The 16,381-nt window shown below is 48.3% G+C and overlaps 1 protein-coding gene across 1 annotated transcript in view; it reads right to left on the bottom strand.

Annotated features, from left to right (window-relative positions):
- Positions 1–16,381, bottom strand: part of LOC130387162 (contactin-associated protein-like 4) — a 101,274-nt gene that overhangs the window by 63,109 nt on the left and 21,784 nt on the right. The window contains exons 3-6 of the mRNA XM_056596158.1: positions 15,157–15,164; positions 13,489–13,636; positions 8,980–9,180; positions 1,979–2,163 (exon numbers count right to left, since the gene is read on the bottom strand). Of these exons, the coding sequence (XP_056452133.1) occupies positions 1,979–2,163; positions 8,980–9,180; positions 13,489–13,636; positions 15,157–15,164 (542 nt within the window). The remainder of the gene's footprint in view (positions 1–1,978; positions 2,164–8,979; positions 9,181–13,488; positions 13,637–15,156; positions 15,165–16,381) is intronic.

Here is a 16,381-nt window from a genome sequence, read left to right as displayed (position 1 = left end):
CCACAGGGGGCGCCGGTAAGTAGTCACGCGTCGATGGACATAACACATACTTGTAGGTGTCATTTCCGACGCACAATACACACACAAATGTGTCTACACAAATACACAGACACACACATGCACACAGACAGACCTACACACACACACATACACACACACACACACATACACACACAGACACACACACACACACACACACACACACACACACACACTCACACAAGCACGCAATCACACGAGCACACACAAGCACAAAAACAGACATACACACACGCACACATCAATAAACATATTTGATCTACAGTACAGGTGATATTATACACACAATATTACATTTCCTTTTAGTCATTTACCAGACACTTTTATTCAATTTGACGTGCTGAGAGAAATCACAGAATAAATGCTGGTGTTGCTGTGCGGAAGAGATAACGTTTTATATTAGCGGTAGTGCAAACAATTATAGTGGCCGTTATACCTCAAGGCACTTTCTAAGTTCCACCACAACTTCACCATTCTTCATAGTACCTCCTATAGCACTAGCATCCTATTGCTACACAAGGGCTCTGTGTATTTGAAGGTATTTTTCTCACAGTGTATACCAGCGCCGTGGAGGAACCTACACAGCAAAGACCCTCCCAGAGGGGAGAGGATGACTTCAGCACCATGGACAGCACCTAGACGCTGGACCGAGACAGCGCTAATCAGCAGCATTCCAGGTTCAGCTGCTGCTTGATTGGTAATGGGGAACACCTGGCAGCAATGAGCCAACCCAGCTTCTGCCAGCTACAGGGACCTGCCTCTCCCAATTAGCAACCATAGACTCGTATACATAGACGCCGCATTGGGCTCTGGCTCGTATATCAACGTAGCCGCCTATTGGAGGCAAAGACCGGCCTGTAAACAAATATTTGATTATGTTGGAGCTCCCTTTTTCTCTGTGAAATATTTTTATTTTTATTTTTTTTCCATGAAAATCGATATCCTATATATATTATTCTGATTTAATATGAATACAAAGACGTGTTCAAATCGTTGGACATCTTTAAACGTGGTTGTGCTTGTTATCCAGTAAAACAACAGCTCCCCGCTGACTTGTATTTATCTCCAGTCCTGTTATATGGCCAGGCTTGTTATATACGTTTGTGTATATATGTTCCCTGATTGGCAACCTCAGCAGGAGGGAAAGGCCGTCAGAGGAAGCCTTGATAATGAGAAGGAGATTGGATGGGAATAGTGAACTTTAGTGTGTCTCACCCATTTCAACCCCCCGTCACTTATACTGGATCCCAGGCAAGCCTAATGCCCCCTGAGGAGGGAACCGTACCCCGTGGCCAGGGTAGACTTTATGTTGGGTTAACCCTTGCTCGCCTTTTTCCTCACCCTGAATAAATACCTTGTTATTATTTGACCTCCGACCTGTCTGTGATGTGTTTTCATCCTCGAGTGTACCTCACTTAAATGGAATGGACTGCAAAGGTAATAGACGTAGTGAAAACCTATGTACATAGTTCTGCACAAACCACCCAACATGTAAATGTTAATGTCCATATATTATGGATAATAACTATAAACATAAGTACTTTGTGATGACATGGTACAGTTCTGCATTTATTTGTCATCTCTCCAGAGCGGTGTGTGTGTGTGTGTGCGCGCGAGCGCGTGTGTGCGTGCGTGCGCGTGCGTGCGTGCGTGCGTGCGTGCGTGCGTGCGTGCGTGCGTGCTAGCATACCTGCATGTGTGTGTTTGTATGTGTGTGGGTTTGTGTGTGTGTGTGTTTGTGTGCGTATGTGTGTGTGTGCTAGCCTGCATCTGTGTGTGCTTGCGTGTGTATGTTAGTGGGTGCTAGTGTAAGCGCATGCATGCGTTTGTGTGTGTGTGTGCGCATGCGTGCGTGCGTGCGTGCGTGCGTGCGTGCGTGCGTGCGTGCGTGCGTGCGTGCGTGCGTGCGTGCGTGCGTGCGTGCGTCTCCCCCGCCCACCTGCTCAAACTCCCAGCGGCTGAGCGGCGCGGGGTCGTGGAGCTGCAGCGCGCTCTTGTCCACCGTGAGGTTGATGTGGCCGTGGCGCCGCTCCAGCGTGACATGGTGCCAGTGCTGGTCGTCCAGGAGGCTTCCCAGGGACGCCTGCCGCTGGGCCTCAGAGGGCGGCGGGGACCCCCTCCTGCCTGGAGCCCCGGGGTGGAGGTCACGTCAGTGATGAAAAATAAAGACGCATCGTCTGTTTACATTTTTTCTCGTCCTTTTGTTTTTCTGAATTTATGTATTTATATATTTACACATTTATCTGATTTCCATATACACTCACACATCTCACCATTCCGCCTCCCAGATACAATGCTCCAAAATGATGTATGTATACAAGTTATTTTGATGGATTATTCTCTTTCCATGTGATGCTGTTACTGCAGTCATAATACATTTTTCAGTGAACCCAAGGTCCCATTCCAGTGCAACACTGAAATACGTTACGGCATTCCTCCGTTCTATTCTGTGTAGTATAGCCTCTATAATAGTAGTACGATAGCAACCTTTGCATTGTAAACCTGCCCTGCTTGGGTTTAACGTTGTAGGAAACTTTTGTGTCCACGATGCGTAGCATTGCTTTGTGGTGATTTGTGGTCACTTTCCGACCATGTAGATCACTAAAATGTATTATAAGCAAAAAACATCCAACTCCAAAGTGAAGTGGAAAGATCAAAGTCAGTGAGAGATCTCGAAAAATAGATAGTGGCTCAGTCCCGAGTTGAGTGAAGTGTTGAGGGGGGGCTCTTCATATTCAATGTGTTTCTGATGAGAAATGGTGTGCTGGTTTCCATTAACACATGACACCATGTCCCAAATTACACTGAACAAAAATACTTCCAAACAGTAACAGATTTTAGACCAATGTTTATGTTTGGACCTCTTTTTGGACCACGGTATTCGGTAAAATGTGTTCCCTTTTACATATTTTCATTTTCAATTCCGAGTGGTCATTAGTATTAAGAGTCAAAAGCATTAAAAATAATTGGATTAGGAATGTGTCGGCAGAATGTGGCAGCAGCAACATAATCGCTAATGGTCCGTATTCATATAACCCTTTTCCAGCAATTACCGGGCCTCTACAGTACCTTACAGTAAACGACTTACGGTCGCCGAACGGCCGTCGAATCACACCCGATACCTTCCAGATGCTCTGGTACATTCTCAGCTACCGCAACGGTTGCAGCGATAACAATAGCATTTATATATAAAATACAAATCTTCAGAAGGACTGAATGCACATAAAACACAAACAATCCATCAAACATCTTCTGCTGCGCGTTCTGAAACCTTTCTTCTGCACAGCGTCTCTCTCTCTGTCGCTTTTATTGTTCTCCTCGCTAATCATCCATGTTGGCTTCTGTGCCAGGACCACCACTGATGTCGTGTTAAAAAACCTGCAGAACAGCGGGGGTTTCTTGCCGATGAATATTTAAGGGATCCCAGTGCGGGGAGCAGTTCATTGAGGTCACCCCGCTCACCTCATTAATGAGTCCACACTAGAACGCTTGAACACCAGCATGTTCAGACCACCGCTACAAGACTGAAGAACGGCCGGACTCTTAAGGTAACGGGACCCCGCTTATGATGGATGTGTTCCTGGGAGTCTGAAATCACCGCCTCGTTTAAATCCCTTCCCGTAGCTTAAGACTCGGGTTGAGAGGAGGAGGAGGAGGATCTTAAGCATGTAGAATCAGGAGCCCTTGTAAAATAAGTGAAGGGCGTTGGGGGAAATCAAAGGGCAAACTACCAAGTACAAACTCATCCAGGAGGAAGACGGGGAGGACGGGGTGCAGACGATGGATGTGGACGGAGAAAGGATGGTTCCACTGGAGGCGTGACTGATGGGGAACAGCTTAAAGGTAAATGGAAGGGAACATCCTTGGGGAGCATTTTAGAGGAATTTGGAATGTTTGATATGAGGCAAGTCATTTCGTCTTATGTACTGTAATGATTCGCTCCATTAATTTATTCCAACCTGGACAGATGAAGACCGTGAACGAGGTTTGCTGTTTGATGTGCTAAACATACTGGCGTGTATTGATAAAACACAGACGAAGGGAAGAGAGAGAGAGAGAGAGAGAGAGAGAGAGAGAGAGAGAGAGAGAGAGAGAGAGAGAGAGAGAGAGAGAGAGAGAGAGTGACGAAGAGCTCACGAGAGAGAGAGAGAGATACAGACAGAGAGAGAGCGTGAGACACCAGAGAGAGACAGAGAGAGAGAGAGAGAGAGAGTGGCGAAGAGCTCACGAGAGAGAGAGAGAGAGAGAGAGAGAGAGAGAGAGAGAGAGAGAGAGAGAGAGAGAGAGAGAGAGAGAGAGAGAGAGAGAGAGAGATACAGACAGAGAGAGAGCGTGAGACACCAGAGAGAGACAGAGAGAGAGAGCGGAAGCAAAAGAGACAAGAAAAACAAAAACACATTAAAAATAAAAGAGGAGAGCTCAAAGTGGTTTGTGGTCAAATCATTGTTTCAGTCCGAGCGAGGGCGGTTATCAAGACATAAAACGACAAACAACAAACTACAGTGAAGCCACAGGGGATGGCGCACTGCTCACACACTTCTCTCTTCCCTTTCTTCACTTCCCCACCTGCTCCGGCGTCCATTCCCTGGGCATATCTTCAACCCACAGCCTGCCAGACAGGAATAAACCTACGGAGGCAGAGGGCTTACAGGCACAACCCGGTCACACCAAGAGACCGCAGGCCGTTAAAAAAGGCTTTTTTTATCCCGCCCCCCCCGGTTCAAAGAACCTACCGACGGCAGAGCCCCCGATACACACTGAAGCCTTCTGCCCGGCTGACGGCTGAGCGACAGGGTTGCATGTATCACAGCTCGGACCCCGACCACATAAAGACTAGAGATTGCTGCGGGGGGGGGGGGGGCTGCCTCTGGTCAGCGCTGGTGGGCTGAGATTGCGTCGGGCAGCTCAAAGTGTGTGGTCAGAGCGGATTATGTCTGGACGGACATCAGGCGTGGGTTGCCTGTGCAGAAGGGCAAAACGTTGGGAGGATAGTCTGGGAGATGGGGCTGTGTGATTGTGACGGGATCCACACACCGGAGTCGTTTCAGTGTTGGATGGACGGGAAACGGACTGGTACGGACGAGAGCAGCGGTTATGCATTGAGCCGGTTCGGACTTGATCCCGGCCTAATGGACGTTAACACAGACCAGAATGTGGTTGAAGAGACTATGAAACCAAGGTGATGTGCCTGATGAGGTACGCGAGGCGGGAAGACGGGCAATTCATGGACTAGTCACGTGACTAGGGAATGTAAAGAGAGATCAACGCGTGGCGGGAAGTAGAGACACGGGGTAAAAATAAAGCAAACAGATGAGGGAGCCGTTTGTATTAAACAAAGGGTGTTCAAATGTCGCGTCAACATGGGTGGAAAAACACTCCCAGTGTCCCGGCTCTGGCGGAAAAAGGGAAATGGCTAATAAGGCTTCATCTCTTTCAGATGACACAGCCTCTTTAATGTTGAACAGCGGGAACCAAGTCTTTCTCAAAGGGAAATTGTCTTGTTGCTGGGAAAGGGTTTAATGAAAGGACCGCTCTTTCTGTCCATCCTATCCAACGACGAGAGGTGATTATGGCCCCGTTGGAGCTGCGTGATGTGGTGATGCTGTGGTGATGCTGTGGTGATGCTGTGATGCTCTAATGCTGTGGAACGTGTTGATTTCTCTGCTCTTAGTCAAAGGCTCAGAGTCGATTCACGGCGGGATGAAGGAAACCGGTGATTATTCCTTTTTCCGACCCCGATTACATGAAATGACATAGAAACGGCAAGCGCTGTTGGCAAAGGGGTGGTCCTGGTGCAGGTTGCTATGTTGCATATGGTGCATAATGACCAGGTGAGGAAATCCACCCTTCTTTTCCACGGATTTGATTCCAGGTACATTACCTCGGAAAAAAGCGCAAATCTAAATTGTAAATTGTTAAGATGAGAGACGAGAATTCGTGATGGAGTGGGACCTCATCACGAAAAACAACACCTGGTAGCCGGTACACTCGTGATAACACGATATCACCGTGTCCGGGTTATACAACTGATACCGACCGGGGATTCTGCTCAGGGATCCGCTCATTCCTTCTTCGAGGGAAAACGTTCCCGGAGACGTGAACATGAGTGAGGAGAGGAGGGTCTCATTATGGAGAGAGCTCCTTGAAGGAGGCAGGTTCCCTCTCAGGGAGGAGGTTACCTTGATGAGGTACTTGTGGGACGGCAGATGGCGAGCCTCCAGATGGGACGTCTGACGGGAGGTTAACCATAAGGCGCCGGTACAGGCAGGCGAGCAGCAGCGGCGGTTTAACCCCAATTACACACACAACTGCACAACACGCACGCACACGCACGCAGGCACACACACACACACATATACACACACACACACACACACACACACACGCTCATTAGCTCCCTTAAGATAGTATGCTCACACATATACACATTTAAATCTCGCACACACACATAAACATGAACACACACAAAAACACAAACACACACACACACACACACACACAAAGACAGACATGCTCTACTGTCTGTGTCCTAACAAACACGTGCACCCCAACACACAACCATGCATGAAAAAACACCCACACCAACCCACACACACGCACTCCTGAACTACATTTGTACCACAGACTGACACATACACACACACATGCACACACAGACACATACACACGCTTACACGCACACACACATACACACGTACACACACATACACACACGCTTACACGCACACACACATACACACGTACACACACATACACACGTATGCACATATGCACGAACGCATGCACACATAAACACACACACACACAGACAGACACACACACACAGACACCCACCCATAAAGTCCCTTAAGATAGCATACTCAAACAGATACATACTGTTGTATCATACACACACGCACGCACATGACAACACACACACCACACACGCACCCACACACAAACACATACACACGTATACACACTTGCACGCACGCATGCACACGCATACACATACACACACACCCATAAACTCCCTTCAGATAGTACATTCACACAGATTGTATGAAACACACACACACGACCACGCACACCACACACGCACACACAAACACGTACACACGTGTGCATGCACACATGCACGCACGCATGCGCTCATATACCCCCACACACACCCACCCATAAACTCCCTTCAGATAGTACACTCGCACAGTCAGATACATACATTGTATGAAACACACACACACACACACACACACACACACACACACACACACACACACACACACACACACACACACACACACACACACACACACACACACACACACACACACACACACACACACACAGGCAGCCTTGCTGAGCTCTGCTGAGCTCTGCTGTGCGGGCCATGCATCATGCGTGGCCCGGCCCGCTCCACGGTGCCGCACCGAGTCCAGCCCTAACACATGTTGGGCTGACTGCCCCATCCATCAGCGCTGGAAGTGGACAGAGACACAGCCGCCGCCAGGCACTCGTCTGGCTGCGCTACAGGATTAACTCCTTTAGTTACCGCCGGCTGCGGCTAGCACCTCCTCGGAAAAATCCAGAGAGGATCTGCGCCGGAGGGTGTGAATTATCGCCTATTTCTGGTTCTTCATGCAGGTTCTTAAAATAAATAACTCTAAGTATACGCGATGGGCAATCACGCGAGGAACTCAATCTAAAATGAGGAGATAGCAGCCGTTTATTTCTAAATCCGAGGGACAATGTTCCTTCATCCCGTCTCATCCTGTGTGTTGAGCTTCAGAGGGGTTTCAGGCGCTGTGACGTTCTGTGTGTGTACGGCGGTTTTTGTATCCTGCGCATAATGACTACACAGCACTACGAAGACATGATTATCTGTGTCCCGAAAACAAATCAGGATTTAATAGGGATAGGGCTGCACCACGTTGATATGCATGGGGAGAGAAGTGTCCTTCGCTTTTTCATCCATCCGTGTGCGTCCCCCCCCCCCCCCCCCCCCCCCCAAGGGAACCCACATGGGCCGAGGTGGAATCGGCAGGCACCAACACAACATGCCCAGGAGCTCAATCCTAGCTGTCACTCAGCTCAGCGATGGGCCAACCGAGACCTAACCCCACAAGCTAGTGTTCCTGTGCTCCGATTGTTGGCTTGTTGAGTTATAGTTGGTTCATTCTGAGATCTACAGGCCGATCTATACCCTGTGTGCAGTCTAGAACAGGGACACCAAATAACGGGGTGCACACTGTATTGTAAGGCGAGACTATTACAGACGTAGGTAATATGTGAGGCATCGTACATGTTATGTATCTATCGAAATTGAGTTAACATGAATGGAGGGACCTTAAATTGATTACTTTGTCTTTTCAGATGTTAACAATTTGCAAAATGTAGAGGAACAACAGTACATTTGTAGCTGTGGGAATTATTTTCGGTGTACGCACAGGACAGTAAAGCTGGGCTGGAAGGTGGGTTGAGAGAGAGAGAGGGAGAGTCGTGCAAGAAAAGGCTGCAGGCTGGAATGGAACGAGGGTTGGTAGAAAGGTTTTTGCACATAATACCGCCTTCAGAAAAGTCTTAATAATCACAAATGCAAAAACCAACAGCCCTTTACCGCGACATATACCCTGTCAACAAACTTGAAGCGTACAATCCCATATTTGGGACCAAAACGTAATAAACACCACAAACTACTTCAAAATGAATTAAAAAACTGCAGGCTAATTATGCATGACACCGAAGCCAAACAAATAAATGAATAAATGATCATCAAAATAAACCCAAACAGAACACAACTTGCCAAGAGCCCAATCTTTTTCGAGTTAATTGACAAAAAATACATTTAAATAAATAATAAGAACCACAACAAATTTTAATAAAAAAAATGCTAACAATACAGTAGGCTGCGGCCCGTAGCCGCGAGCCATCCACACTCAAACGTGCGCGGGGCGTGCGTACCTCGGCGGAGCAGCAGCCGCAGCTGGCCCCGCTGCAGCTCCAGCGTCAGGCTGTGGTCGGCGCCCAGGGCCTGCAGCAGCGTCCCAGAGCTCCGCAGGGTCTTGAACTTCAGGGAGACGCGGTCCTGGGCCCTCGGCGTCAGCCCGGGGGCCGGGCGGTACGAGAGGCCGCTGGCGCCGTCGAAGCCCACCACGTCGGACCCTGGAAGGACACGACGGGGGCTGGTTAAGGAGCTCGACCTGGTGGGGTTCACTGATGGGGGGCTGCTTAACAAGCTCAACCTGGTGGGGTTCACTGATGGGGGGCCGGTTAACGAGCTCAACCTGGTGGGGTTAACTGATGGGGGGCTGCTTAACGAGCTCAACCTGGTGGGGTTCACTGATGGGGGGCCGGTTAACGAGCTCAACCTGGTGGGGTTCACTGATGGGGGGCCGGTTAACGAGCTCAACCTGGTGGGGTTAACTGATGGGGGGCTGCTTAACGAGCTCAACCTGGTGGGGTTCACTGATGGGGGGCCGGTTAACGAGCTCAACCTGGTGGGGTTCACTGATGGGGGCTGGTTAACGACCTCAACCTGGTGGGGTTCACCGACGTCGGCTGCTTAACGACCTCCACCTGGTGGGGTTCCCTGCCAGCGGTGCGCCCCGAGACGGGAACAGGTGCGCCGCCACATTTAGCGTTGATTCATTACATAATCCGACTCTAATTAGTGTTATTTATGATTCCTAATCTGGATTAAATATTCCACTGTAAATAGTTTTTTTCCGTTTTAATGCATTTTGGATGCAGCTGTATTTTTCTAGGGGGTGAAATATTGGGGAAAGGATAATATCCTAATTATATCCTGGTAGTAATGTGTGTGACATTTATCATAAGCATGCCCTTTCAGTGGGTGTGCCTTTCATTCCTGCCAGAGACCGCGGTGTGCCTCTGCCCCAGAAAGGACGTGAACCCCTGATTTAAATAGTGAACGTGCCTATCTAAAGGTGCTGTACTTAAGATTCATGGCTGTAATTTGAGTGCGATGTGTCAGACATGCCGTATCCATCCGTCAGCTAATAGAGAGTGAAATGACGGGAGAATATCTGTTTCAAGTTGACAGCGCCTGCCTCTGCATGAGAGCGTTCCGATGGTCTTTTTGAGACTGCTCCCGACTCGTTTCTGAACACTCTGGGAAGAGCGCATCTCTTCCCTGATTGGTCCAGGGAATCCATCTTGCCTGCGTGAATGCAACACTTCTCAATGCCGGGGACACTTACCACCACACAAGGGAGAGAGATAGCAGAAAAGGGGCATTTTTCTCCCGTATGTCTCTCTCTATGCTCTGGAATCTTAGCCGCTGCAGCTTTAAATCACAACCAAACTTTTACTCAACTGTGAAAAGGTGACTTTACACTAAGATGTATGCTCACACTGCTGGTGACTCTGGCATACAAATTGTCTGGCAAACAATAATTCATTCCGCGCGTACTTTTCCAATGTCTCTGATTCTGCTCATCAAGAAATTTAGGGGACTGCCCTTGACTAATTGCCTCATTGAAAATCTCCAGGCTGTTTCCACAACACTTATAATTATAAGATATTCACAGACAACATGGAAAATACACACAATGGCTGTAGCGTGTGCTTCCCCAGAGGTCAGAGCGACCCCGAGGAAGAGACACGCAGTTCTGTGTTAGCGGTATGCTAACACAGCTCTTCATTAAGCTGTTAGCAGCCGTCTGCATCTGCTCAACCCATTTAATAATTTAAGCAAGTCTCGTCCTAGTCTGGGTTTTTCGTGCTAATCTCTTATCTCTCCCTAATATATTCTTAACTAAACGTGATAGAGAAGGCAACGTCACCGCTGATAAATGGTTAGGCAGCGTTAACCCTCTTTGAGACCGAAATAGTATTCATGGTTTAATCATGCTCCTGTGCTTCTCCACCTCAAACTAAAAATCCCCCAAATGGCTGCAAACACAACCTCCAAGCCCTCCATCGAGTCAGACTTTGACACAGATCAAACCTTTTCCCATTAGAATACCTGGCCAACATTTTGTTTTTCATCCACGGCTACAGAATCAACAGAGGCTTGTGTTTGGTAGTCCCAGCAGCCCATCAGTGCCTAAAGTCCCTCGTGTTTAGAAGAGCCGTTGAGCTCATTCCCGGCCCAATTTCCTGTCCTGCCAAAACAGACATTCTTTGAATTGAATGGGCTTTAATGAGCCAGTCAAAGCTTGCTCAAAACACACACACACACACACACACACACACACACACACACACACACACACACACACACACACACACACACACACACACACACACACACACACACACACACACACCTAGTTAATAGTTTCCTAACATCACTGACCCAAAATCTGTCCTGCCCTCCATGTTCCGAGCTGCTTAACCTTATTAATAATTGTACAATCTGTACATTTTTTAATTAACGTAAGAAAATGTGTAAAACAGATGTTTTAAAAGTCTGGCAATTATCAGTATTAGAGATTTAAGTAGCTCCAGGATAACCAAAGATGAATAACTGAGACGGTTCCCTCAAGTGAATAAACAATCTGTTATAATAACTATGTTGATTTGGCTCTGGGGAATATACCTTGAACTTTTACCATTTTTTTTTTAATTGTTGTTTTGTGTTTTTGTTTATGTGTAATTTTTGTCTCCGCAGCCATCACTTTTGTCAAAACTTGGATTCTCTAATCTTCTGCGCCCGAAACCAAATTGGTTTACAGAGAAAAAAGAACCATCACTAAACCCTGATTTAATTGAGGAGTGGACTGAGGCTTTCATTCCGTAACTGTCGTTGTTGGGAAAATACAGTGATATATATATATATAGTATGAGAGTTGGAGTTCCATCCATTTAGTTGTATGACCATTACCATAGCAACCAGACGGTGGATAACCGAAGATAAAAACAGCATTTTTGAAAATCATGTTGCTAGGAGAGGCCTCTCTGCTGAGCTACACCTCCAAGCTAATCCTGACATGAACAGGTCTGAGTGGTGAAATCTATTGCATCTATTTAAAGTGATTGCCAACAGAAAATCCCTCATTTACACCTAATTATGGGGTTTTCCAGGTGTGCATTAAGCCTCAGAAAATGATGTTCCACCAAATCCATTTCAATCTCGACTAATTGCCTGATTGCATCGATTTCCTTCTGTTCCTTCAAGCCGCCGTAATGGGCGGAGTCTATTCTCCCTCCTGGCAAGGTGGAGAAGCGTGTGACCCATTACCGCGCGCCCACGTGGCCAAGGCAGCGACCAATTACCGCCAGCTCCCTTTGCAGCTGAGTGGAGCTATGGAGTGTCGGATTTAGAGGAAGCACAAACTACACAAAACAGCGAGGAGAGGGGCTGGGGAATCAGAACCCAACACTACGATCCTGAGTTTATAAGCTGACTTTGAGATGCATGTTCAGATCCATTCTGCACAAGATATTTGGTAGGTATGTAGCAGGTACATCCTTCTGGGAAATGTCATGGTTTGTTTACTTTTTCTGTTCCTGTTGTCTGTAACTTAAAACCTGTGTGCACTCACACACAGCAAACGGTGGAAAGGTGCTGTGAGATTGTGAATTAATAGGAGTTGTTTGTTTTCTTGTGTGACAGTTGATTTGAGAAAAAAACGATTGAAGTGTTACTTAGCGCTTTGAAAACAGAAGACAGAGAAAGAGACTGGTGGGAATAGCGTAGGCGGTGCTTAACGTTTTCTGTAAGCACATGTACCTGTGCATGAAAAAGTGAGCGTGTGTGATCACTCTGTGTTGGTATTTTTGTTCTTAAAAGAAAACTGAATGAATGAAGGCCAAATTATTTCACACCACACACACACAGTGTGTGTTAAAGAATGGTGCAGAAAGAAAAAGGTCCAACAAGGTAAGTAAGTTAGTCTGTTACACTATGCACACTAATATTATAATGTGTGCATTTGAGTGTGACCATGTGTGTGTGTGTGTGTGTGTGTGTGTGTGTGTGTGTGTGTGTGTGTGTGTGTGTGTGTGTGTGTGTGTGTGTGTGTGTGTGTGTGTGTGTGTGTGCGTGCTTGTCTGTTTAGGGTTTGCTTTTAAATCACATTTTAAGTCTGGCTCTTAACACACAGAGAGAGAGAGAGAGAGAGAGAGAGAGAGAGAGAGAGAGAGAGAGAGAGAGAGAGAGAGAGAGAGAGAGAGAGAGAGAGAGAGAGAGAGCTAGAGTGAGAGTAAGAGAGAGAGTAAGGGAGGCAGTGAAAGAGAGAGCGAGAGAGAGAGCGAGAGAGAGAGAGAGAGAGAGAGAGAGAGAGAGAGAGAGAGAGAGAGAGAGAGAGAGAGAGAGAGAGAGAGAGAGAGAGAGAGAGAGAGAGAGAGAGAGAGAGAGAGAGAGAGAGAGAGAGAGAGAGAGAGAGAGAGAGAGAGAGAGAGAGAGAGAGAGAGAGAGAGAGAGAGAGAGAGAGAGGGCGCGTTGCAGTGTGAGTCATGGACGGTGAATGCCGGTGGGAGATAGGGAAGGGGGAGCCAGCTCACCGTATGGACATCCGTACGTCTCCAGCCGGAGCCCGATGCGCCCGCTGGGGTTCCACTCTAGCGGGACCAGGCGCAGGTAGCGAGCCAGGACGGGCTGCTGCAGAGCGTGCTGCACCACGCTGTCAGCGTTGGTGTTACCTGGGAACGACTGGGAAGGGAGGAAAACTCACTCAATATAACCTAGAGAGATACGGTGTGGTTTATCGTCACCCGAACAGATGGGTTTGACGTATTTGTTTTGCTGTCCATGGTGTGACTTTATTTCTTGACGAGCAGCCTTCTCTTAAAGGTGCAGTGTTTAGGGTTGAGTAGCCTCTATTGGTCCCCCCCCCTCATGCCCCCCTCATCCCCTCACCCCTCCATTTCCAGCGACGATAAAGTAGCGATTATGATTAGAGATTAAAAACGCCTCTCTTTTAGACTTTAATTAAAAAATACTCAAGAACGTTTATCACATTTCTGCCAAGCCCCCAAAATGCTAGACACAACACCTTTAAGTTGTTTCATACTGGAGGCTCATGCATTTTTTAGGGTTTGTTAAAAAAAAGAAAATGGAGGCGAACATATCAATAGTTTCAACCTGGGGGAAAGCAGAAGGCTATCGATCACACTGTTTGTATATTGGTATATGCGTGACTATATTAGGGAGCAGAGGGCCCAGAGCTGATTTCAAAGTAACAGCCCCCACCACAACCAGCAGCGTTCTCCCTCCACCATAGTGATACTTCTCCAGAAGAGACTTTTTTTTACACCAAAAAAAAAAAACACACCTTTCCACACAAGCAATGCGTGTCACATTTCAACGCATTATGCATTTATGTGTACACACACTTGGTTAATCATGAACACCGCAGTGCGGAGGTGGATCAGAAAGAGCCAGATGGGAGAGTTTCAGCGGGAAAAAAAAAATGTAAGAGCCTTGTGTGTTGTGGCCCCATTTGCATCGGTCTACAGCCAGCGCCGTACAATCTGTTGTTTGTTGGATTTCACACGAAACGCAACATTTCTGGACAGTCGCTTGTGTTAATTAAACACATATTTGACAGCCCAGTTGTCGTGTGTGTGTGTGTGTGTGTGTGTATGTGTGTGTTTGTGCTTGCGGAAGCCTGCGTCCGAGTGTGTGAGCATGTTTGCGCGATTGTGTGTGTGTGTGCGTGTGTGACGGCTTTCCATAATGTCCGTTGATTATTATCCCATTTAACACCATCTGTCTTTGTGTCAACACAGCGAGCGTGTCTCCGTGGGTTGTGGGTACGGGATTGGGGGTGAGGGGGAAACATACACTCCTGGATGTTAATGTTGGGCTGTGCTGTTGGGACTGCGGCCGTCTCTCCTCTTAAACACGTCAGGGTCTCCCCGGCAGCTCCGCCCGGGCAGGTGCACCGCAGCTGTCATACGTGATGGACAAGGCTGTCCGGGCGACAGCGCGCCGAGGCATTCGACTGGGAGGCTTGTTTTAGGCCCAATCCCATTTCTACCCCTTACTCCTTCCCCCTTACCCCGCCCCCTTGTTTTGAAGGGGGAAGGGGGAAGGGGAAGGGGAAGGGGAAGGGGAAGGGAAAGGGGAAGGGGAAGGGGAAGGGGAAGGGGAAGGGGAAGGGGAAGGGGAAGGGGAAGGGGTAAGGGGTAGAAATGGGATTGGGCCTAAGGCCCAAGCCCAATCCTTACCCTTACCCCTTCAAAACAAGGGGGAGGGGTAAGGGGAAGGGGTAAGGGGTAGAAATGGGATTGAGCCTTAGAATCCCGGACCCCCATAACAAAACACTCAAGAACCCTGTGCGGCCCAAACTAGTTTGGGGAAATTCTCCTCAAAGGTGTTTTTTTAAGGTTTTGCGCAATTGTTGTATGCAAATATGTGTTTTTCCATAATCATGTTTCTCTCTTTTCGTGTCTTTAATCATCGCTGGGTGTGTGTGTGTGTGTGTGTGTGTGTGTGTGTGTGTGTGTGTGTGTGTGTGTGTGTGTGTGTGTGGTGTGTGTGTGTGTGTGTGTGTGCGCGCGCGCAGCGCGCGCGCGCGCGCGCGCGCGTGCGTGCGCGCGCGCGTGCGTGCGTGCGTGCGTGCGTGCGTGCGTGCGTGCGTGCGTGCGTGCGTGCGTGCGTGCGTGCGTGCGTGCGTGCGTGTGAAACACAGCAGTGTCCCCTCTCCCCTCATGTGGCTCCAGCGTCTCGCTCTCCGTCTCCGTTCTGGCGGTCCCAAAACGGCCCCTGCGTTTCCCTCCAACGCTCCCCCCCCCCGCGCTGAGGGGGGAAGCCGCGTCTTAAGCGTTACGTAATCCCCCTGCCAGAGCGTTCTCCTGAGACGGGGCGACCGGCCCGCCGTTAAGTCCTACAATTGACTCTGGACGTCCATGAAGGGAGGCGAGAGGGGGTCGCGCTGGACCAGCTGCACTGCCCTTAGAAATATGACCCGCCGTCGACAAGGCCAGCCCGCCAACACGGTGGGCGCCCGAGACCGAGAGAGAGAGAGAGAGAGAGAGAGAGAGAGAGAGAGAGAGAGAGAGAGAGAGAGAGAGAGAGAGAGAGAGAGAGAGAGAGAGAGAGAGAGAGAGAGCTAGTAATAGAGTGATAAAAAGAGAGCGAGAGACAAGGGGGAAAGAGAGAGAGAGCTAGTAATAAAGTGATAAAAAGAGAGCGAGAGACGAGGGGGAAGAGAGAGAGAGCTAGTAATAAAGTGATAAAAGGAGAGTGAGAGACGAGAGCTAGAGAGAGAGAGAGAAGGAAATAGGTTGAGAGAGCGATAACGAATAGCCCTATATACCCGGTATGTTATTTTTTTTATTAATGTTTACTGAAATGGGTAAAGATAAGTCATTCTATGACCTCCTTCCAAGAGAAAGTTTGCTTTACTCACACCTATCCCCAGCCTTTCATTATTTATGATTTATTTTATAT

The sequence above is a fragment of the Gadus chalcogrammus genome, chromosome 8 (assembly GCF_026213295.1).
Source record: "Gadus chalcogrammus isolate NIFS_2021 chromosome 8, NIFS_Gcha_1.0, whole genome shotgun sequence".
Classification (NCBI taxonomy): domain Eukaryota; kingdom Metazoa; phylum Chordata; class Actinopteri; order Gadiformes; family Gadidae; genus Gadus; species Gadus chalcogrammus.
The sequence above is the reverse complement of the archived record's forward strand: the minus strand, read 5'-3'. Positions and strand labels throughout refer to the sequence as shown.